The sequence below is a fragment of the Sphaeramia orbicularis genome, chromosome 18 (assembly GCF_902148855.1).
Source record: "Sphaeramia orbicularis chromosome 18, fSphaOr1.1, whole genome shotgun sequence".
Lineage (NCBI taxonomy): Eukaryota > Metazoa > Chordata > Actinopteri > Kurtiformes > Apogonidae > Sphaeramia > Sphaeramia orbicularis.
The window spans coordinates 20,178,783-20,204,760 of NC_043974.1; the positions used below are offsets into that span (position 1 = coordinate 20,178,783).

At 39.4% G+C, this 25,978-nt stretch overlaps 1 protein-coding gene across 8 annotated transcripts in view; it reads right to left on the reverse strand.

Moving 5' to 3' along the window:
* nrxn2b (neurexin 2b) overlaps positions 1 to 25,978 on the reverse strand; it is a 759,383-nt gene that overhangs the window by 53,613 nt on the left and 679,792 nt on the right. For all 8 annotated transcript variants that reach the window (XM_030161797.1, XM_030161795.1, XM_030161798.1 and 5 more), the window contains one exon: positions 4,622 to 4,793. In XM_030161797.1, coding sequence (XP_030017657.1) covers positions 4,622 to 4,793 — 172 coding nt within the window. The remainder of the gene's footprint in view (positions 1 to 4,621; positions 4,794 to 25,978) is intronic.

Consider the following 25,978-nt stretch of genomic DNA (forward strand, 5'->3'; position numbering starts at 1 on the left):
ATTTATATTCACTCTCAGGTGCATGCACATGTACATTCCCCCCTGCAGCGTCCATCTTTGTCCATGTCTGATTTCTTTTCAAGGAGCAGCTGGTGGATCTGAAGGTAGCTTTAAGAAATAAGGGTTCTATAGAAAAAAATATGACCTCCTTATGTGAGCACCATTATGTGTGAATGTGAGAGTGAATGAATAATGGATCATAAATGTAAAGCGTTGTGAGTGCCTTGAAAAACACTATAGAAATCTATTCCATTATTATTATTATTATTATTATTATTATTATTATCATTATTATTATTATTATTATCATCAGGGGAGACTGAGCAGGTCTGGTGCTGGCTTTCCAAGATACAAATACTGTAAATGTTTCCTTCTTTTGGCTTGTGTTTGATTGTTAATGAATCCCCATTATGCTAAGATGAAGAAGCAGGTGTGTATGTGATAAGATTCTATTCACACCGTATTTGTTGTCTACACACGACTACAGGTGTTAACTCGTTGTGTTGCAGAAACACAACTTAGTAAGTGGCTGCGTTCGACTTGAATGCCTCAAAAACATGATTTAAATTGAGCAAGAGCTTTTGTGTGATTGCATGGAACTACGCCTTTCTTGGTCTGGCACATCACTGAAATTACCATCACATGTTCATTTCCATGTAACACTTCATGCAATCACTTTTTTATGTACCTGTAAGGTAGCAACTAACAGTAATGCACACACACTTAGCTGCACGCAAACTCACGACTGTTGCCTTGCACTTAAAATAATCACAAAGTGCAGTAGCTTAGGTTGTGAATTTTCTGTATTTTTCACACAGTTTATTTATTTTATTATTAACACAGTTTAGAAAAAAAGATGGCCTAGCATCAAGGCTTTTGTATATGCCTTCAGGCTTTGCTTTGTGTATTTCCTTGGCCTCTAAATTAGATACATAACCCACAAATGTTAAAACGAAAAAAAAACAAAAAAAAACAACAAACACTTGAACTTTTAGGAATCATTGTAGAATCTTCTACTAAAGCACGTAATTGTGTGTTTTACTCACTGCTTTGTAGTTTTCTGTTCTAAATGCAGCCATAATGTGACTGAATCTGACTGAGGGGGTGTGTTACGCGAGATAGTGATGTGGAGGCACAATGTATATAGTTAGCTGGGGGATTCTGGGACATTTAGGCCAAAAACAGAATAGCAATGCCTACAAAAATGATGTGGGAGGTCAGCTCAGGAATACTGGGCTATTTCTTCTCCTCTTAAAAACTAAAATCTACAAGAAATCTGTAGAATTATAATATTACCCTGAGGGAAAAGGCTTGGTAGTGGTTCAAACCAAAGGGCAATCCTTTCAGTTTATAACAATGATGAGGCCGCTGTGTCCTACCAATGCGCTTATCAATAAAATGCACACCTTTCGCTCAATCAAAATTGAATATACTTTAGGGGAACAGTGTAAAATTGCTAATAAACTGCTGTAGATTGAACATTTAGCCACATCAGGTCTGCTGCCTTTCCTCACAGCTGATGACCAGTAAATAAAGGGAATCGGGTGTGAAATGGTACAATTACAGTCCGTATGGCACTGCTGCTAACATCTGCCTATTTATCTAGGGCCAGGTTGAGGTGCTCAGTGTGACACAGGGCTTTTTTTATTGAGCCCGTCTGCCATTTTGGGGATATGGGAGGGTGGGATGGGCCAGTAACTGTTGTTGTAGGACCCACTGGGGACACCTGACACACTGGATTAGCCAACTTTATGCTGCTCTGACACTTTTTGTCTGCTCTCTGTCCATCAGTTGCATATATGCACACACACAAACACACACAATGCACTGGGTCATCCATGCAGATAGATGCATCCAGTCTTACACAAAGCACAGAGACACATACTCCCTGAGGACCACAAACATCACTTCATGGGACATCAGGAGATGTGTTACTTAGCTGTTGAATGTGCCTCGCCTGTGACAACCATGTTGGCTGTCAACATCCTGTCTCTCCAAATCATCACCTTGCACTGGCCCTCTGCTGCTGGCGACTCTGGGCTTTAATGGAGGCTTTTCTCAGACAGCAATGCAAACACCATTAAATCTAGCAATTGCTTTGGACTGAGGCCTTAATTATGGTGCGTGTAAATATGACTGTGTGCAAGAAAAATACCCACATTGTCTGTCTTATCAGAGATGACAGATTTACATTCTCTTTCATCTTTACTGTCCCTGCCCATCTCCTCTGGGAACTTGTACATTTCTTGGTCTGTGGTTGATGAGAGGAGAAATCCCACATGTAACTCATTGCATGCGCAAAGCATCAGGCAGGGCTCAAAACTGCAAGGGCTTCCCAATGAGACAGCCTGATGTGGGTCACAGTAGTCCCTTTGGGGAAGGAGATTTCACAGGAAACTGCTCTTGCTGCCTCCTTGTTTTGTTAGAAGACAGACAAATTTGGCACCTGTGCCACCTTACAGAAAGCCCCAATGGAGGGATCTTTCATGACAATGTGTTCTATTTTCCCCAAAATCTGACTGTTTGGGCATTTCAAGATGGTTTTTTTTGTGTTCCGCTGGGAAATGTGGTTATGATGTTGCATAATGTAAGAATCAAGAAAAGGGAACAGGTCTACATGTTTTTCCAGTTGTGGGTATTTTGTCCCATTTAGAGATGATATCTAAATCTCCAATCTGGGTCAAGGGAACTTGTTTCAGCAAAGGAACTCCCCGTTTTCTTCTACTCTTCTGCAAAATATTACCCTGCTCTCTCTCATTTTACACACCTCCTGTGAGGAAGTTGTCACTCACTTTCTCCCTTACATATTGCTCCGCCCTTTTGTGCCTCAGCTTCATCTGAGGTTTTGCTTTGCTAATGTGTAACATCTCCGTTTCCCCAGGACACCGCCCCACCAGACGATGACGACTGGAACCTTCAAAGAGGGTGCCGGAGCCTTCAAAGCGGGCGGCCAAAAATAGTTGGAGTGTATCTAGCTCACATAAATGAATCAAAGCCATTATGCACACCAGCCAATCATCCCCCTGTCTACTTCATCTGTTTCCTCCCCTTTGTCCCCATAACCTCATCAAAGTTCAGATAGGCTTCAGCCTCTAGCAGATAAACACAAAGCTCATGAAGTAAACTAACAAACAACAACAAAATAACACTGTGGAATTCTTGATCAGCCGAGGAAAAGGAAAGAAGTGTTTGACACAGACAACAACAGCAAAGGGGGGGGGGGGGGGGGGGGGGGCGGAAGGGAAGAGGAAGAAAAAGAATACAATATGGGTTGCGCATTAATGTTTGCAGATGAAACAAAACAGATTTGGATGATGACACTCACTTGCCAATGTTAACAGGCTTCTCCACTGTTATTTTCCAAACAGTTAGCGCTATTGTTAGTTGACGGCTTCTCTTTGGAGTGTGTGCTGTTGTGAAAAGGGCTGCATTTCCATCATAATAACAACTGAAAGGAGTGAACTGTCACAAGGTGCTTCCTCTTCTGCCTGTGATGCATGCCCCTCAGTCCGGCCCCGCTGCACTGACAGATGAGCGAAAAAATATGCTTTCCTCAATGCCAAAACAAAGCCTCAAAATATGGGATCACTGCTGTGACACAGAATGTCACAGTCCCATTGCTCTATATGTCAGCAAGAGTAAATATCAAGGCCGCATTAGCAGAACTCTCCCTGCTGCTTAAAACAATGACGATACATAGACAGTGTTTGCTGACAATGGAGAGGGAGGTTTACAAGGCAGACAGCATCAGTGTAGAGTAAAAGGACCGCTGAATTTCAGCATGTATGAATGCATCAGAGTCGAAAAACACTCAAAGACTTCAACCATCTATTTTGTCATCACTAGTTTCCTTTGTTACAGTAGCAGGCAGAGATTCTGATTTGGTTTTTACCAAACAGAAACTTGCGATGGGACCGCAGAATGTCTTCCTTTGAACAACCATTAACAAAAGAGAAACACAGTGGAGAGAAATTAAGTGGAATGTGGAAAACACACCCAAAAATAGCTTCATAATTTAGGCCAAAATAGAATACCACAATTACGGTTAAACAACAAGTGGAGGAATTAGCACATTCTAAGTAGTGACTCATTAGGTGTTTGCCCTCGTTTAGAGTCTGTACGTGTAACAATGTTGCGTCTGTGCTCAGCTTGAAGCCAAGGCATGACTTACAAACACCTACACACAGTGTGTGTGTGGAGGTGACCATACCTGCACAGCATATTCACAATGTGCTGGCTTCAGTTCAGTGTGCTGTTCACAGCGCTAGGAGCTACAGCATTCGACAAACTGCGGAGAGTTGGATGCTTTTAGATGGGAGATTACTAGCCTGAGGAATGAGGCTCGACTATTCCTGCTTCTTCGACTAGAACCTGACATAATCACCTAGAATAATGCAGGCACGCTCTAAATACGACTGTCATGATAAATACAGCAGAACCCTCACAGAATGCTCTATAAAATCTGTTTTAATGGCAGACGGAAGGCTGAATTTATGAATAATATTTTACTAAAGCCACTTTTTCTCTCTCCACTGTGTTCCCTAGTTATCTCTGAATTCAGCATTGACTGCTAACATCACCCTCCATCTCTTGGTCCACAGATGCGGGCCTGTGTTCCTACCTGAGGGGAAACGTTCGATCACTGGCTGGTTGTCCACCTGTAGCGTCGCGTTTCCACCACTGCGTGTAAATCGCACTACGTGGTATTTGCCGTCGCTCACCATCACCGCGCTCTCCTCGATGGTAATGTCATCCGTTCCCACGTTGAAGATCACGCCGATCTTTCCCCGCTCCTGTGAACAGAAAATAGAGAAACACTTTGAGCAGAATGTTGATGAAAAGGTTTTGATATAACGTGCCTACACGCACTTCAACAGAAAATTTAAGACCAAGCGTGGGACAAACAAATCTTTTTCTTTTTAGACATTGCAGGTAAATATAGAGTCAAGGAGTACATATGCAATCAGAGGTAGATTTCATGTAGGAATAACAATACTGCAAACACATTTTAAGAGTTAGATTAGAGCCATAGGTGCAAATATGTGTGATGGGGTTATAGCTTTACTGTCCAATGCCATAAATCAAATGATATATATTCATAGAGTTGAAAAAAGGCCCTCACAGCCTAAAAAACAACACTCAGCATCAGAGCTAATGCACATCAGCCAGGTAAAGAACTGAGTACTTGTTGCAGACTCAGGCACCTTTAGTATTCATCAACCCTGTGACCCCCTCCCCTCTCCCATCTATTAGTGTTGACAGCCGCCCACTGCTTCGAGTTTATTACAGTCAACCGCCTACTCCACTCTCATCTACCACCATCTCCCTCCTCTCCCTCTGTGGTTCCTGTCCTCAGTCCCAGGAAAGGTCAAAGTCATTTACAGAGTTACAGTCTGCCAGAGAGCGAACGAGAGAGAGGGAAACAGACAAGAGGACATACCAGACAGCGGTGTTGCAGACAAATTCTCTGTCTGGCAGTAAATCTTCTGGTGCAAAGCCATAAGATCCTATTGCAGCTACCTCTCTGCTGTCCATACCTCTGGCAGGACACTTCCTAGCTGTCACAACAGGTCAAGCTCATTTGCAGCTGGGGTCACTTTTGCACATGGCTATCTCCTCGCTGCAGCCTGGACAACATCATTGATTCCATTGTCTCATTAACTATGTGCATTTATTTTGCCACCTTCTATATGCCAAGATATTCAGAGGTGAATGTGTGGCTTTTGCTTGCAGCGGTCCTCCATTATTCATGGCTGATTAAGTATTTAAAAAAGAAAAATAAAACACCCTAATGTTAACAGAACTTAAAATAGCAAATTAATTGAGTAAATAAGTGCAGAGGTTGTACAGTAAGTTAATGAGCAGTATAATCACAGCCAAATTTATGTGCATCCCAACCACTCTTTGGTTCAGTGTAGAGTGGTTGCAGTATTCAGCCAGGGTCATAGTATTGGCAGCTGCGATTAGGGTATTAATTGAGCATGCTCAAATGGCAGCACGAGTGGAAGCGCTGGTAGCCATGATTAATGCTGCAGAGGGATCAACAGAATATGAGACACAGTTGAACAGACAGAATGAAAACAGGAAGCAGGCAGACAGGCACTCTCCTCCTCCAAGATCAGAACTAAGTTAAACCAAGATGAGGTTCTAAGAGAGCAGCTCGATGTACTGCTCAAGAGATGATCTCATTCTGCAAAGAGGGCTGAACATCTCAAATGGCAAAGTGCTTCCAGCTTCTTAGGCATTTAATCAATTGATTCCTGTCGGACTATAGACTGGCCCTAGAAGTCTTTCCGCCGTGCCCACCATGAAAGCTGAAATCCAATATTGATTCTAAGATATGAATATGAATACTGTCGGTGAGCGATTAGCGAGGCACATGTGAATGAAAATTTCATCAAAGCTTTGTCTATTGTTATCTTGGAGATGCTGAAGCAGGAAAACAAAATAGAGAGGGTGAGGCAAAAGCTTTTGGATCGAGCAGAAAAACCAGGATCATCTCCATTACGGCCCACGCACGAGAAAGCTTAGAATAATCATAACACCTTGGCCTGTAGAATTAATTCAATTTACCAGGGCAAAGCAGAATGAATCCATGCTATTACGTCTGAAAAGCAGAAGGGAGAGTGAATTTGAGTGATATTTACAGAGAGATTAGCATTTGTGTTCCGCAACATTAAGGTTCTTCCTGGTGCTGAGGGAATGTATTGAGCCCATTACGACGGGAAGCCGCTGGGAACCAGTGCTTTTTTGAAAATGATTTTAGTGTAGCAGTAATGACATTTTAATGGCCATTTCCCTTAAGCGAACATATCTCTGGAAACAGAAGGAAAAAAAAACTCTCTGAATGACTGGAGGCAGTCAAGCCTGCAACATTGAAATGAAGGGACTGGTAGGTAACTGACAATAAGCCCGAGCTGCTCTTTAAACATCAGCGCTACTAAACTACTGCTTAGCAGCCCTTAATCTGCTGCAGCTGTCGGCTAATGTCAGGAATAAGAATGTTATGCTTTTGGTCTTTTATCTAGAGGTTAGCTCATCTTACTTTGTGTCTCTGGGTCAATCACTGAAGTAGGTAGGGGGTCCACTGCAGACTGCAGGAGAGAGAACTCTGCCCCATGATACATTTTCAATTACATCCAATTAAAACTTCTAGCACCAGGGGAAGACAGCATCTCTCTGGCTTCGGATTTCATTTCAGCGATCACAGATTCTCAGCGGTAAGGAGTTGGAGACTCCTCCTGTCAGCTAACACGATCCAAATGTCTACAGAGTGGAGTGAGTTTCATGTTTCAGTTCAAGTGTTCTACAAGGTTTCTATCTAATGAGAAAATACTACTTCTTAAGAGATTTGAATATCTTTTTAATTACCCATTACTCAAAAACCTGCTTTTTGTGTTCAATCTAGATTCATCTATTCATTTTCTGAACTTGCTTTATCCTCACTAGGGTCACGGGGGTTGCTGGAGCCTATCGCAGCTACTTATGGGCGAAGGCGGCGTACACCCTGGACATGTCACCAGATAATCGCAGGGCTGACATATATATACATTTCACATGTATGGGCAATTTAGATTAACCAGTTAACCTATCAGTGCATGTCTTTGGATGGGGGGAGGAAGCCAGAGTACCCGAAAAGAACCCACACAGAGACAGGGAGAACATGCAAACTCCACACAGAAACGTCCCATCCCCATCGACTGGTGTTGGAATCAAACCCAGGACCTTCTTGCTACCAATCTTGATGTTACTACAAAAAACAAATCTTCTCCAGAGCAAAAAATGCTGATGCTGATCTTTTGTGTAATGTTGAGAACAGAGTTAAGATGCCAAAAAAAAGTTTGTGCAATCCTCTCATTAGAATCTCTCCTTCCTTTTTCTCAAAGACAAAGAAAATTGGCTTCGGAATTCTGTGCAGAGGACGAGAAGAGCAGTGCTAGAATTCGGAGAGCATTTCCGTCTGAAATATTTCAACATGACCTTGCAGTGTGCAACAGCGCGTCGAGGTAAATGCTGCTGGCAAGAGTGGAATGAGAATGAGGGGCGCCAGAACGAGGTTGCAGTCGGCGTGTGTGTATCAGGGTTATCAGAGAGTCTCAGAGAGCACTCGCTGATCACGCTGAGCAGAAAAGGATGAGGGAGTGGAAGAGGAGGAGGAGCAAGGGGCAAAGAGAAACACTGTGCGATAAAAGGACAGAGGGAACCTTGATGATCCTCCAGGGCCTCAAGGTGCTTTCAGATCAAAGCTGCTTTTGAAGACGTCAAGATCTCATTTTCTCTCCACTGCACACTTTGGCAGTCAATTAAGAGGTGGAAAAAACAAAGGGTAATGGAATGCATTTTTGAGGGATTCCAATTCTTCACAGACAGAAGACAACTTAATCATGACGTTCTTTTCCTCAACACCCCCTACAGCTTCATCTCCACACACATTTTCCTCTTGATCCATTTACATTTCCTCAGTGTCTTTCTGTATTTGCCTTTTTGATCTGATACACAGGTGCTAAATGGCAGATTAGAGCGTAAACACAGCACGGTAACAACGCAGGTGCATCCTCTGGATAGACTGGAATGGGGATTCGGCAAGACTCCTAAGCTAAATAAGTGGCTCAGGAGGTACAGCGGGTCGTCTAATAACCGAAAGGTTGACGGTTCGAACCCCACTCTGTCCTAGTCATGTACTGTTGTGTCCTAGGGGAAGACCCTCCTTGCCTCCAGTGCTGCTTCTCACACTGGTGTATGAATGAGTATGAATGTTCGGTGGTGGTCGGAGGGACCGTAGGCACAAATTAGCAGCCACTCTTCCATCAGTCTCCCCCAGGGCAGCTGTGGATACATACTTAGTTTACCACCACCAGAGTGAGAATGTGTGAGTGAATGAATAATGGATCCACTGTACGCACTTTGAGTATGCATTCATAGAAAAGCGCTATACAAATCTAATCTATTATTATTATTATTAAATCACTGAAGTATTTTGCACTTTGTTGTACCAATGCGGCTCAAGAAGGGATCCAGGAGATAAAAGAAATCAACATTATAATATGAACAGACTTCCCATTTGATTTTATTGTGAATTACTTGGGTAACCTACCACACGAGATGAGGAAATCTGACCGATATCTTTTGTTAATATTATTAGCAGGGGGGAAAAAAAGCCATAACTCGAAAATGGATGTGTGAAGATCCCCCGACACTTCTGGACTGGACACATTTATGACATGGATAGGCTGAACTTCTCATTCAGACTCACTGCTGACAAATGTAAAAAAAATATTGGGAAAAATGGGATGTTTATGTTAATTAAAGAAATCCTTGAACCTATTTAATCATATACTTATATATGCTTATTTTGACTTTTTTTTTTCGCCTAATTTGTCCTGAACCTGTCTGTATTTTAATTATCTTAAGGTTGAACCTAGATGCTCTAACTGTTGTGGTCTGTTTTTTGTTTACTTGTTCTGTATACTGTAAAATTTGTATATATACAGGGTGAGGAAGCAAAATTTACAATATTTTGAGGCAGGGATTGAAAGACAGTGTATGACCAATTAGTTTATTGAAAGTCATGAGAATTTATTTGCCACAAGAAAATTTCCATAATAGAAAATGTTTTTATTCTATGTCTTCCTTCTTTCTCAATAACTGCCTTCACACGCTTCCTGAAACTTGCGCAAGTGTTCCTCAAATATTCGGGTGACAACTTCTCCCATTCTTCTTTAATAGTATCTTCCAGACTTTCTCGTAATAGTTTTGCTCATAGTCATTCTCTTCTTTCCATTATAAACAGTCTTTATGGACACTCCAACTATTTTTGAAATCTCCTTTGGTGTGACGAGTGCATTCAGCAAATCACACACTCTTTGACGTTTGCTTTCCTGATTACTCATATGGGCAAAAGTTTCTGAAAAAGTATGGATAATAGTGTTAGGTATGATTATGACATCAATATATGTTTGGTTTCAAAACAATTGACGTAGTGCCTGCTGAGAAAATAGAACTATATGTTCATTGTAAATTTGGCTTCCCCACCCTGTGTATATATAAAAAAAGAAGCGATCCAGAAACATGGCTGACCACTGGAGGAATTTGCTGACGCTGAACACTGGATTTGACAGACTTCATATTAATAGTCCTGTGGGTGGTGGATATGTAAACTATTCATCAGCTTCTTTCTCATTTTCCCCAATAATGATCTATCACAGCTTGAACCTGCTTTATCCATACCAGTGTGTATGCCAGCTGAGACACAAAGATGACTGATAAACAGATTTTTATTTGAATCCCAACAAAAAGCAATCAATACCTTCCCTGCATTCCTCGCATGCATGCACACATCTGACACTTCCACGTGCTGTGAGGCAGCTTAATATTTCACACAGCCTTATAGCTTGAGCAAGCATTTCCACTTATGCCATCTCGTTTCACCATAAAATTTTATGAGCTATTACAGTTATAGATTATTATTGCCGAACATATTTGTGATATATCCCTTAGGTTTCTGCAACTGAGCCAGATATCTCATCCTATGGTATCTCTGCGTCTCCCTTTTGAGGGTAATTTTAGCTATATACAGATAATCAGCCTGTCTACATGTGGGCATAAAGCCTGTGAGAAGATAGACTGTGGAATCTGCTACACAGAGAACAGTATAGCAGGGCTAATCTTCCACTCTGAAACTGCAGCGTTATGTAAGAAGAAATAGGCTGTTGCATAACACGTAGACCCGTCGCCGGCTAAATCAGCCACTGCCCAGCATCTTCTGTGACAAGAAAGAGGAAAACTAAGGGCCGGCAGCCATTTCTGATCAGGAATATTGTTATCCAGTCATCAGATTTCACATTGTCTTCTTGCTGCTTCCTTCGAATGACACAGCAAACTTGCACATAAAGAGGAAATGCATACCGAGATTTACTCTGTGTGTGTGTGTGTGTGTGTGTGTGTGTGTGTGTGTGTGTGTGTGTGTGTGTGTGTCGTCTCCTGAATTGGCAGCAGGGTAAAAAGACGATGACAAAACATTCATTCACCACACCTTCTCTCTGGGTCGACTGAGCCAGCTCATTTGTATGTGCTTGTCGTGATCTCCGGCAGTCACCTTGAGAAAGCTGCCCCCATCTCCTCATCTTAATAGCACTTTATCTCTCCTTCCCTCCCCCTCTAGTCTGTCTTTTCTTCACCTCCTTTCTGCGACAGTGGTCATACCTATGCACTCTTCCCTGTACTCAAAACAAAATGCTCAGACGAATCAGATCTCATTGAAAAATCAGCTGAGTTGGACAGATGTGTATGTGTACGACTGAATCTGAATCTCCTATCTGAGGATGACTCACGCTGGGTTTGCCCACTTGTCCTGGACTACACTCATATACACACTCACACACTGGCAGAAAGCCAAATATTGCAGAGGAAAGCAACATTCATACTAAAGACGGAGAGAGGGAAAATAAATCAGTGCAGGCATCATCCTCTCTAATCCTGATTATGTTGTCAGCTAGTACCAAAACTCTTCATTCACTCCGTGTCAGCTTCCAATTTCAGGCGAACAACAAATACACGGGCTTATGCACACAAATAAACATACTGAGTTGATTCCAGTGTGATGTGTACCGCTGAGACTCGTGATGGATGGTGTCCTTCAGCACAATGACCATCAGACCTGTAGGTTTGTATCAGGTCTGATGTACCCGCTCACACAGTATGTACACACTCATACTTGTGTGCAAACATGAGGATGTCCTTGAATGGGGTTATGCCGCACACCATGGACGCACCATGGCCTTGTTTACAAAGCTGCATGCGGCTGATGCGCACAAATACACAAACACACATTTTCCTCATGGCTAGGGTACAAATGACTATGACTATGACATGAAGAGGGATGTTACTGGAGGTGGAATAATAATAAGTACATTTATCCAGTATATACTTGTTTTCTCACATTTTCCCCGTAACCCCTACATTTTGACACATACAGCTCTGGAAAAATATAATAGACTGCTGCAAAATTATCACTTTATCTGATTTTACCATTTATAGGTATGTGTTGGAGTAGGGATGTAATGATATGAAAATTTCATATCATGGTTATTGTGACCAAAATTATCACGGTTATCATTATTATGGTGGTATTGTTGAAAACGTGCTCAAAATGTTCAAAAAGTGCTAATACATACATACACTGAAATAATTTAACCAAGTTGTATTTAAAAAAAATAAAAGCCAAATAAAATAAAATAATAGGCACAATGTACCTTCTGTTGGCAGAAACATTCAAGTATTAACCCTTAGTGGTCTGAGCCTATTTTGTCCGTTTTTCAGTCCTTTTGATTTTGCCTTTATATACTATATAATCAAATGTTTACTATTCCCATGTTTGGTATCTTTTTTTTTTCAGCAGAACTTCATCTGTATCATCTGCCTATTATTTTTTCACTTTAACCTACTATATAAACATAAAAGGCCGGAAAACACAAAAAATACATATATATAAAATCTGATTTGAAAAATGTATATACTTTATTGCATAAATAACACAAAGATGCTTAACGAACCTTTTCAAAGACTTTAACCCTTTCATGCACGAATTATGAGAACCTTAATCAAATTTTTTTCCTAAGTGTTTTTATTCCTCTTTAGGCATGAAAAAAAAACAATGTGATTGAAAATTTTCTTCTGAAAAATAAATTAAAAAATAAAATAAAATAAAAAAACATTAAAAAAAATAATAATGAAAACAAATTCTTATTAGCGTATTTATCATGAAGTTCCAAAAATGTCCACCCAGCTGGACACCACCCGTTTAATTTTCAACGTACAGAAACATGTATTTACTGATAAATTGTGTGAAAACTATGGGGAGGGCTTGTGATTCTGGGGATTTATGCTCAGGAGAGATCTACATAATGTTACCAATTCATGCCAGAAAAGATATGTAGTGTCTTAAAACTTTAATAAATATTTGTGTAAAAAAAAAAAACAAACAAAAAACAAACAAACAAAAAAAGAACAAAATCCATGAATATACAAGAGAACAGCTGTAGAATAGCTGTCCACTGGAGTGACCACTATGCATGAAAGGGTTAAAAGTGAACATTGGTTCCAAATATTAGGTATATGAAATTAAAATTGTAATAAATTAAAACTATAGTCAAATATTTGACATAAAAGCAGATCTTTACATAGGCGTTTTCTCCAGAAAAGTGCGGTAATCAAACACGGTTATCATGATAATTAGAATTTAAACAGTAATACTAACTGTTGGCAATTTTATTGCGGTTTATAGTTACACCAGTAATCGTTACACCCCTATGTTGGAGAAAAATGAACACTTTTGTTTTATTCTCTAAACTACCGACAATATTTCTCCCAAATTCCAAGCAAAAATATTGGTATTTAGAGCATGTATTTGCAGAACACAACACATGGTCAAAAGAACAAAAAGATGCAGATGTCAAATTATGCAGAGTAAGACAGTTCATATTAATTTCTAAACAACACAATACTAATGTTGTAACTTGGGAAAAGTCCAGATATCAATATTTGGTGGAATAACCCTGATTTTCAATGACAGCTTTCACTTGTCTTGGCTCTGCACCATTGCTGTTGGATGACTTTATGCAGCTCCTGGCAGAGAAATTCAAGAAGCTCAGTAATGTTCAATGGCTTGTGACCATTGTTATGGAAAAAATAATACTCTACTAATTCGTCTTCAATAAAGAAGGGTCAGTTCAAGCGTTCAGTGTCACAAAGTATACACTTTATCGGAGCTCCAAGAAAGAGGTACAACATCAGGCAAAGGCTGAAGCTGTCTGAGAGAAAACACAAGTAACAAAGCAGTTTTCTGTCTCCCATAAGATAACGATGAGAAAATTATGTTGTGTCAAAAGTGTTTTGGTTAGTGCCAGGCTGTCCCGGAACTTAGAGATAAGACCCCTGTGAGAAATCATCTTTATTCTACCCAGGTGTTGGTTTGGCCTTCTACTCTGGACACAACACAGAAGAGGTCAAACTGCTCCATAAACCACAGTGAAAGTAACAGACTCTTATGTGACATGTGGAATGCATGTGAAGATATCTGAAATAGGGTTAAAAGCCTATAGGATATATGAAATGCATGCAAATATATATGGATAAAAGTAATTTAGCCATTACACCATCCATGTTCCTCCAGAAGTTTTCAAAGTGGGTTCAGGTCTTAGGGCTGCACAATTAATCGATTTTAAATCGAAATCGGATTTTTTAATTAGGACGTTTTTAAAAAAAGGGAAATCGTAAAATCACTTTCATCTCTCTCGTGCCTGCGGGCCGTGCGCTTGCAGGCTCCCGTAGGCTCCTCCTCCTATCAGTGACAGCTGTCTGTCACAGAACTCCGTGCAATGGCCGGACTTTAAATGTGTTCATGAGCCCGCAATACTTATAGCAATGTAAGCCGTGGCTTCACGCACGGATCCCGCAACTGAAATAGAACTGCATGCGGATCACTCATCTTCCGTTGTCCCGGATCCGTACCGTACTGTCTTCTTCTGATCCGGGTCCGGGTCTCGGGGTCATCAGCCTCAGCAGAGGAGCCCACACAGCCCTGTGCCCACACACATCCACCCGCTCCAGGATAGAATCCCTCCAGCGTGTCCTGGGTCAGTCTATTCCACGCACGGATCCCTCAGTTTAAACAGAACCGCATGTGGATCACTTATATTAACCTGGTCCACGCACGCACGACTGATGCCTGTCACTGACTTACATTGGTATCACTTCTGTGGGCCCAGAAACCCAGGAAAAAATAAATAAATAAATAAAATTAAAAAAAAACAACAACAACAACACACACACATATATATATTAAAAAAAAAATTAAATAATTAATTTAGTCCTCTTACTTGCTAAATTTTTCATTCACAAATGTAAGTTCTGTAACACAAAAACAAATATTATTTATTTTTTGAAAGATGTTGAACTTTATTTAAAGCTGTTAGATAAATCTGGAAACAAAAAGGCTATAAAAAACATAAGTATTTGCTCTGATTTGGACATTGTATTATAGTGTATTCCCCCTGGCAAACTTATGTTATTTTCTTGTTGTATACATTGTTTGTATACTCTATTTCATTCAATAAAGATTTAATTAAGAAAAAATAAACTTCTGGGGGTTCATCACGTGATACCATCACAGATTTGAGGTCAGAGCAGTGCCTTGCATTGTGGGCTGCTCACGAAAACGACATGCTGACTTCTGTTGTCTTTTGTAGTTTTACTCAAAAATCGAAATCAAAATCGAAAATCTAGTTTTTAGAGGAAAAAATTGGGATTTTTTTTTTTTGCCAAAATCGTGCAGCCCTATCAGGTCTGGAGATTGGTCTGGCCATGACAGTGTCTTCATCTGGTGGTCCGTCATCCACACCTTTATTGACCTAGCTGAGACCAGGAACATTGTCCTGATAGAAAAACCGGTCCTCAGAGTTCAGGAACATTGTCAGAGTAGAAGTCCAGTAGTTTTCAATACTTATTTTTTTACTCAGTATCTTCTCTGGTCTGCCTAAAAAGTCTATTCGACGACTGCAACTGATCCGGAATGCTGCTGCTCGAGTCCTCACTGAGACCAAGAGAGTGGACCACATCAGTCCAGTTCTGAGGTCTCTACACTGGCTCCCTGTCTCTCAGAGAACAGACTTCAAAATTCTCTTACTAGCATATAAAGCACTGAATGGTTCAGACCCAAAATACATCAGAGACCTTCTAGTCCAATATGAACCATCCAGACCACTCAGGTCATCTGGTGCAGGTCTGCTCTGTGTTCCCAAAGTCAGAACTAAACATGGAGAATCAGCGTTCAGTTTCTATGCTCTATATATCTGGAACAAACTACCAGAAAATATCAGGTCTGCTGAGAGTCTGAGTTCTTTTAAGTCAAGGTTAAAGACTCACCTGTTCACTGCTGCCTTTGACTAAAAGGCTTTTGACTTTTTATTCTCTTTGAAACTCTGCACTGCAACTCTTACTTTAATATGTGTGTGTTTTTATTTTTATTTTATTTTATTCTATTTTTTTTTTTTTTTTTTTTTTGATTTTATGTGTTGTTTTGCTGTTTTTAATCACCTTTTACATGTTTCTTTTATAATGTTTTAAATGTGTTTCTTTTATTTCAATGTCCTGTGTGAAGCACCTTGAATTGCCTTGTTGCTGAAATGTGCTATACAAATAAACTTGCCTTGCCTTGCCTTACTCCAATTACGTTTGCGGTACTAATGGCACTGTTTTTGCCTATTGTAAGAAGATAGTGATGGCCACAGTAGTGGTGTTAATACTTCTCCTTCTTCAATAAGACATGGATCTGGTGTTTACTCAGTAGAATAAGGTGTGCTTGTGTTGGAATTTAACAGACACAGGAATGAAATGGCTGTCATACATGCACACATGCTGATTTCACAGGACATTACAGTGGTCTCTTATTTTTTTCCAGAGCTGTATGTATTTTGTACTCCTTACAAAACAGGCTTTTACTGTAATTTTAATGCAACTTTCCTTAAGTAGGATTTCAACAAAAACCGAAGGACAGTTAAGCATAGAAAAGAGGATGACTTGTTGTACCCATCACACATAAGAAAATGGAAATGTCAAGTATTATGTAAGAGATGAAGCCAGACAAGCAGACAAGAAAGAGAAAAAAAAGTGTCATTATGTTTGGAGTTTTGTTGCTGACACGGCAAATGATTTGACCATTAGACTTAAGCTGATTCTCATTATTTGGAGTCTTTACATTATGTTTGTATGATATGAGGTTCAGTTAAGTTTGTACGTCTTTCAAAGCACTACCTTTTACTTTTATACTTTGCATTCACTATTCTCTATGATTTCACTTCTGATATTGGAAAGAAGTTTAATTAGTTCTTTTTGTACAGAATGATCTGTAGTTCTGCATGACTAAAGAAGGTGTGTGCTGCAAAAACCAAAAAGCCTTTATCTTTTTGTCATCTTTGTAAATTAAAAAATGGTTAATATACAAAGACTGAGAAAGTGACCAGTTCAGTGTCCTTTACAGTACACGTACGGTTTTACAAGGCACTCACTTCACTGCCAAACTGCACCAACAACAAACCCTTCATAAGAACTCTACGGTTTCTGCATTTATATTTAAAGTCTACCGCTTACAACAGAAGAGAGAGATAAACTTAAAACATCCATCAAGTACTGCCAGCATTCCTTTTACTGCCTTATCATTAAGAAAAATGAATAAAGCTGACTGGTGATATTAAGAGAAAGTACCACCTTAGTGCTGAAGAAAGAATCATCGTTTACATCTCATACACTCTTCCTGCCAAGAGATGTGTTAAGAAAGATTAAATTTATCAAGATGTCAATGAAAGCCGAACATTTCAAAAAGAGCAAAGATGTTTTATGTCAAGGGCCTCTTCAAGTCGCTAAGCAAAGGCAGATACAGAATGAATGAGATTAAGTGGACAGACAAGGGGAGACATAACATGTGGGTTTGATGAACAATAGTAAAAGTGGCACTCAATGGGACAGCAACATGATATAGAGCTTATTTAGTCTAGGAGTAAAAACTGGAGAATGAAGGGTCAGGAATTAATGACCATCCACTCTAGGGATGGGAATCGGTTCTTTTTGAGAACCGGTTCCCAGTAGCTCGATTACTTGGAATTGTTTGCCTGCCTGCTTAATGATTCAGTTTATCGATTCCGCCTTCATTGTGCATGTGCGATAACGTCACATGCACGCTGCATTGTTTTGGTCAGAATGTAGCCAACATGAAGTTAAAGCAGAAATGGTCCAAAAACATGACACCAGGTCCACTTGTAACACTTGCAAAGCCTCCATTTCTTCAGAAGGGTGATTCATTTAGATGTGATTCATTTAGAACACAGGTGTCAAACATGCGGCCCGGGGGCCAAATCTGGCCTGCCAAAGGTTCCATTCCAGCCCGCGGGATGAAAGTGCAAAAATGAACCTGAATAGTCAAGGTTGTCAAAATCATTTTGGTTCAGGTTCCACATACAGACCAATGTGATCTACAGTAAAAATAATAACAGCACAATAACCCATAAATAATGACAACTACAAATTTTCTTTGTGAAAAATTATGTGGAAAAAATGTAAGTGAAAAAAATAACATTACACTGTGAAAATATTTACATTTACAAAACTATTTTTTCCACAATAAAATGCAAATAAATACATAAATAAAAACAAAGATGAACAACCCAAAATGTGCGATTTTAACAATATTCTGCCTGTTACTAAATGTTTTGTGCATTTATGGATCCACTGTCATCTGAAGTTGTGTTAATAACAAGAGATGGAATATTGTAGAAATTGTTCAAATTTTAGTTCCAAACTCCAAAATTTTAACAATATTCTGCCTGTTACCAAATGTTTATGGAACATTGTGTGTAAATGTACATGTACAAATAATAAGTTGAGGCATAACATTGTTCAAATTGCACTAATTTTTCAAATAAAATTTCAGTTTTTTCAGGTTATTCACATGTTTTTTGTAAAATGTAAATATTTTCATAGTTTAATTGGTTTTTTTTTGTACTAAAACAAAAAGAAAAACTTGGATTTGTCATTATTTATAGGTTAAGTCGTTATTTTACTGGTCTGGCCCGCTTGAGATCAAATTGGGCTAAATATGGCCCCTGAAGCAAAATGAGTCTGACACCCCTGATTTACAGGAATGTCATGTATGTGATACGCTACTTAGCAGTGTTTGTGAATCTAGCAGCAGAGTGAACACCAGATCGTTCCGGTGCAGGCAACAAACGTCGTACCCCCTCAAATACAAGTTTCTGAAGGTAAGGAAATGAAGTGCACAACAACGGGAGACGAGACGAGTCGAACTGGTTTCACATAGTGGAAACGCGGCAATAGAGGAATTAGTAAAGTGTCTTAAGTTTCACTTTCACTGTACGCCCCCGCCCCCCAACCAGGCCTGACGTCATCTGTTATTATTATTTGTGCATATGTGTTATATTTTCTGCGCAGAGATGGAAATATAAAAGACAGTTAATGCAAACACACCCGTTTGTACTCTTTTATTCCTTCACCCAATGAGAACCGATAAGAGAATCGATAATAGAATCAGAATTGTTAAATTCTTATCAATTCCCATCCCTAATCCACTCTGTCGTCATCCCTGGGCCCCGGACTCAAGTTTTTTTTTCAGATCGGGTAACTTGATATGTGACAAGGTGGTCTATAAGCCATTAAAGCTGCCCAATACTGTTTTGTCTTCCTTTAATACCCTTTTCAATTACTTACTGCTCATAATCTTTCATCAGTTCACTAGACACTAAGATGTGGCAATAATCCTGACATCTACCACCAAACCTGCTAATGACATTTTATCACTGTAATAAACGTATTAGAAACTATTCAAATTATCAGTGAAGTGCTGCTGAATGCCACTTAATTTTGATATGAGCTCCATTTTCAGGCAAAGCTGTTTCAGACGTCTGAATGTTTCCCCACAAGCCGCTTTTTTTTTTTTTTCAGTCAGACGATAATGAAATGAAAACAAGACAATTCAGCCTGATTATCAGACTCAGCCTGTTAGGACAACAAAAGCTTCAAATCAATTTCAGGATTTTCATGGCACGGGATGTCTAGTTCTTCACCTTCACATGTCCTCTATTATCATTTCTCTCTCTTTCCTTTGCCTTTTCTCCTTTTTCTTCATTTTCTAATCTGCCTGCCCTCATCAGATGCTCTTTCACTCCCTAGAGGCTCATTACTGCGTTGACTGGAGTTGCTAACATGGGTTTGGTAGAACCCAATTGATCCACACGTTTCTGTGAGTGATCTGGGAGAAAGAGCCGATACCCAGTGTACCCTGGCTCATGGAGAAGAGGTGTATCAACTTGAAACAAAAAGAGGTTTGGAGATCATTTCTGCCTGGCAGCAGAAACCTAGTCAGCAAACTGTGAAATTAGATAGCGGAGTCCTTGAATATCGTTGCTTAATCTGACATTAGCTTAGTAGCTGTGTGACATAAAATCCTTTTTGACATTGTACCGGTTAATTCTGAGGTGCAGTGTTAATGTGTATGTGTTGGATGTGGAGTGAGGTTAAAAACTATTGTGTCTTGAAGGGAACATGAACCTACAAAATGGGGCTTACAGTGTTTTAGGGATCTGCATAGTGATTAATGTGTTAATTTCAAAACAGTTACAGAATTAATGAAGGAATCAATGAGGTTGAACGAATACTAGTATGGATGTTTGCTGCATTCATGATATTTTGCACAAACTTAAGGCAAATGGAACCTTTATTTAATTTACTTTCTTGTTCCTGCCCCAAAATAGCCCAATCAATGAGCTGTGGGGACATTTTGGCTTTGCATGATATATTCAGCTCTGGTTGCAAACTGATCCATCATAGACTGATCCTGACCAAATAAAACGATACAGTAGGTTTAAGAAATGTCTCCCTTTACACCCTTCTTAGATAGATGCCTTTAAGTAGAGGTTTACAAACCCGCATTTGGAAAATGTTTTAGAACACAGATGTCAAACACGTGGCCCGGGAGCCAAAACCGTCCCACCAAAGGGTCCAAAATCTGGCCCCTGGGATGAATTTGTGAAATGTAAAAATTACACTGAAGATATTAACAATCCTTTGATTCAGGTTCCACATTCAGACCAATTCAATCTCACATGGGCAGGACCAGTATAATACTATCATAATAACATATAAATGAAAACTCCAAATGTTTCTCTTTGTAAATGTAAATATTTTCATGTATTTACACTAAAACAAAGTATAATTTCGCAAAAAACGTGAATAACCTGAACAAATATGAACAACCTGAAATGTCTAAAGAGAAGTAAGTACAATTTTAACAATATTCTGCCTGATATTAAATGTTTTGTGTGTTTGTAGATCCACTGTGATCTGTAAGTTATAATATACATGTGTAAATGATAAACTGAGGCATAATATTGTTAAAATTACACTTATTTTTTTCCCAGTTTGTTCATGTTATTCGCATCTTTTGAAAAGATAGTTTGTAGAAGTAAACCTTTTCATAATGTAAATTTACTTTTTTCGCTCTGAAACAGAAAAAAGTTTGGAGTTGACATTATTTCTATATTATTATGTTATTATTTCCCTGGTTTGGCCCACTTCAGATCAGATTTAGCTGAATGTGGCCCCTGAGCTAAAATGAGTTTGACACCCCTGTTTTAGAAAGAACACTGGAGGTGCAGTTAGAGTAAAACAACATATGTACTCTGTATTACTTTGTATGCATCAGTCGTTGCACCTCTTTGGGTTCCTTTTCCTCTGTGGACTTTTATGTGGGTGTCAAACTCCATTTCATTGCGAGTCCAATGACAATAAAGATCTAATCTAATCTAACTTAATCTAATCAAATAGACATGTCTAAAGAGCTGCATCAAGCGCCTTGCTCGTCTCCTCCAATGATTATGATGGACTTTACCGCAGATGAATCCGTCTTCAGCATATTAATGAACCTAAAATCTGTAGGGGAACAGACCGGTACCCTACCTAATCACAATTTGGATCTGACCCTTCTTTTCCATCTAAAACACCTCATTACCTTGTATGTTATCCCTGCCTGTGAACTGTAATTGTCTGAGTGTAAGATAAGTTGTGTCTTGAGGTAACGCTGAGTATTTTGTGGTGAAGGACCAGGGTAGACCCACTCAGACAGCGGAGGAGTCATCTGCGTCTCCTCTGCTGTCTGGTTTCATCTACGGTTTGCTCCCATAATTTGTCATGCATGAGTATCCACTGTGCGAAACGGGATATCGTTTCTTTTTGTTTCTCGTTTTGATGTTTTCATACTTTGACTGTATGACTTTGTGTGCAGCTGCGGGCGAGACATGTGTATTAATGTTTGTTTTGGGGTGTGTGAGTGTGTACTGGAGCAGCCTGTTCCTCTCTGTTGAGGAGAAGTGAGGCAGGCAGCTGGCCAAAATTGAAGGGAATGACTGTGACCTTTGGACAAAATCAAGAGCAAAGTGTTTTCTGTCTCCATTGTTTTCTACACTCACTCTCCTCCACTTTCTGTCCTCACAGCCTAATTTTCCCTCTCCTCTTCTATCTCTTTCATGTCTCTGCACTGCAGACCATAGCTGCATTGTGTTTTTTTTTTTTTTCAAACCTTTTTTTAATCTTCTATGATTCCAACCTTGAAAATTGCAATGGTTGAAAACACCATTGGTACATACAGTAAAGTCTGTGATTTGGACACACTTAAAGGTGGGGTGCGAGATGTTTTCCTGGAGCATTTTTTTACTATATTGCTTAAAATCTCCTTCACACCCAGATTACAACCAATAAATTAAATGTTCTAACACAAAAAAAAACAAAAAAAAACTTAGTCACCTGTGGAATGGACAGGACTGAAAAAACACCATCCAATCATTTTTAGCGCCCAATCAAAATGATTGAATGGTGATATGTTTATCAAACTCAATTGTCATTTGTCCCTCCTCCCTCCGTGCATACCCCTCTTTGTGCATGAATCGTGCCTTCTCAGAGGCTTGGAGCACTTGTACAGGAAACGAAGCCAGAGCCAGAGCTTGGCTATATTAGCTATATTAGCTACAGTATATTAGGATGGAAAGTTCACTGGCAAACTGTTTTGTCACTAACATATTTCACTAGGAAATATAACGTTAGACCAGGGGTCTCAAACATGCAGTCCGGGGGCCAAATGCGGCCCGCCAAAGATTCCAATCTGGCACATGGGATGTTTTTGCAAAGTCAAAAATTCCACAGTCTTGAAGTGAATTAAGCAAAAAAAAAAAAACAGAAAAAAAAAAGAAAAATTAGCTTGAATTGAGGAAAAAATGTTGAATTACACAAAAAAATCTTCAATTAAGTAAAAAAAAAAAAAAAATCTTGAATTAAGCCAAAAAAAATCTTCAATTAAGGAAAAAAAAAAACTTAAATTTAGCAAAAAATCTTGAATTAAGCAAAAATCTTGAATTAACAACTTCAAATTTTTTTCTTTGTTTTAGTGCAAAAAATAACATTAAATTATGGAAACATTTACATTTACAAACTATCCTGTAATAATAAAATGTGAATAACCTGAACAAATATGAACAACCTGAAATGTCTAAAGAAAAGCACAATTTAAAAAATTTTCTGCCTGTTACTAAGTGTTCTGTGTCTTTGTAGATCCGATCCATAATGGACATGTAGAAATGATAAGTTGAGGCAGCATATTCTTAAAATTGCACTTATTTTTCTTAAGAAGTTTCAGTTTTTTCAGGTTATTCACATCTTTTTTGTTTGGATAGTTTATAAAAGTAAGTATTTTCATAATTTAATGTTTTTTTTTCTTTACATTAAAACAAAGACAAAAATTTGGAGTTATCATTATTTATATGTTACTGTGTTATTATTTTACTGGTCTGGCCCACTTCAGATCAAATTGGGCTGAATGTGGCCCCTGAGGAAAATGAGTTTGAGACCCCTGTGTTAGACAAATAGGTATGAACTGGGGCTGTTCTGTCAGAGCAGGGGTGTTGGAGGAGACTGAATGAGGGATGCATGGATCGGGGTTGGAGCCAAAGCCAGAGTCGGGGATGAAGCCGGTGAATTATTGCTGTGCAGCACTTGTGAACCCTCGGGAAAAAGCATTGTGCGTGCCCATACTCTGGAGGCGTGGCTTTGGAAGGATGTCTGAAGAAAGGGGTTTGGACTTTTGAATTGAGTATTTTCAAAACGTAGCTTGCTCAAACCGTTTTTCTTAGATCTCGTACCCCATCTTTAAACTCTGCACTTTGTTGACATGATAAAAGAAGGAGAAAGCAACACTCAAAGCTGGTACTAGTACTACAGACCTGAAGTAGACAATTCAGTGTGGCTATATGAAAAGCTGCATGTAATTCATCAACACAGAACACACACCTGACATACACTGTGAAAATAGTGTGCCTTTGACTTGAATGGTGAGATGACGGCTCAGACTGTCCTCTGTATAACACTACTTTCTCTAACTTGCTTTACTTTGTGCCCTCACTTGGTCCAATTGCTTTTTGCTTCTCCCCATCTGTTACTCTGATAACTCTGCCCTTTATCCTCTACCTTTCTCCCTCCCTGTTCTCGTTTTGCCTTTTTAGTCTCTGCAGACAGGGTGTGAGGTTGAAGCCCAGTAGAGAAGAACGGCTGCTGTGCACTCGGGCTAATATTTGCCCTGCGCTAAACTGAGCAAACATGGATAAAGCGAACACAATCTCTTTCTCTGTCCCTGGCTGTCTGCCTTGTTGTCCTTTCATTCTCTTCCTGTGTCTCCTGTGCTGCTGTAGAGCCGAGCACTGGTTAACTAACACGTTGGCTGTGTACATACTGTTTTCAAGCAAATCATTGGGCGACGAATAAATCTGATGCCATAATCCGTTTTATCCGGTGTAGGTTTGTCTATATCAGGTTTTGCAGTTTGTATGGTACACCTGTTCAATCCAACATAACCATCCATTAGTCTGAATAAATGCCACATTTAGCTGATGAGTACATTTATTATCGCTTAAGTTTTTTTTTTGCATTTCTTTCAGTTTGAGGAATGAAAGACTCTAATACAGTGTCTATAGGTACAGACACCACTGAGTTTAGTCTTATTCAAACACTGATGGGAGGTTTTAAAAGAGTGATATTCAGCTTTTTTAAATAGAATTATGGATTTTAAGACATTTCCCTGTGGTCTATATAAAATGTAAATGCTATGCTTGGGTCTGAATTCTTCATTAATTCAACTCCACAGGTCCATCTTCAACCCTATTTCTGAGTAATGACACCAGAAAGGTCATTTTGAGCGCTGGCCCTTTAAATGCACATGACTCCACCCCCTTCCAGGTCGTTGGCTGTGCTGCTCTGTCCCGTTCAACCAACAATTGAACATTTTAGGTAATCAACTCAGAGTTTGGACATATTTTTTCAGTTTTTACTACAACTGCTGTTGCTGACAAACAATTATGTTGTACTCAGAGAAATGTTCGTCGGAAGTCTTGACCTTATATATGCAAATGTTGTCACATAACTAGTTATAAAACATACCAAATTACACAGGAATTAAAACGGGTTGTAGAAATCCACCCAATTTTTGCCAAAATGAATATAAAGATAGCTTTGCAGCACCTGAAGGGTTCAAATTCAAACTTTATGAACTACTAGCGGCATTGTACCCATGGCGCCACTGTATGATAGCGCTCTCCCATGGTGCAACAGCGGCATTGCATCTGTATGCCCTCCCGTGCTGCAACATCGGGACAAACATCCGGACATGCGTCGGACACAGAACATCCATTATAGTAGGATAATGGTTCGCAAATACACAAATAAATGTACCAAAGACTAATAAAAGTGGGCTTAGCAAAATATGACCCCTTTAAGTAGCTATATGGGTGTTACAGGATGTTAGTTTTATCTACATTTTGCCAGTAGATACGTACATAATATGAAGTAAAGACAGAATATAGTTCAGTTCTAGATTTAACATTTTGTAACATAATTAAATGTGATGTATAAAAAGAGAATATCACGTCACTTTTGAAGGTTATTTGGTTATTCACTAAATGTAGGATAGCCTTACATTTGTGTGTGGTTTTGTTTAGTTTTTTTAGTTATTCATACAACCACCACACCTATTACATCCCGAGAGTGAAACATTATTCATATCTGAATACATTTTCATACCTTTCCATCCAAACAGTGACAATTTCAATTCGGAGGTTGCAGTTATTGATGCATTATATTAAAAAGGTGAATCCAATATCCTGTCCTTGGGTGGACCAAACGGGTTTGTCCTAACATGCTAATTCATAACACATTCATGCGTGTCAGGCCACCTTCACCCCTGAGCACCTCTATTAGACTCAGAACTGTCGCCTCGGGTTATTGGACTCACATCTGTCGAGTGCTTCTGAAGAGCACGTTCTGGTTATGAGTGCTAAATGACAGAGCGGCGTAGACATAGCACTCAAGCCTAAAA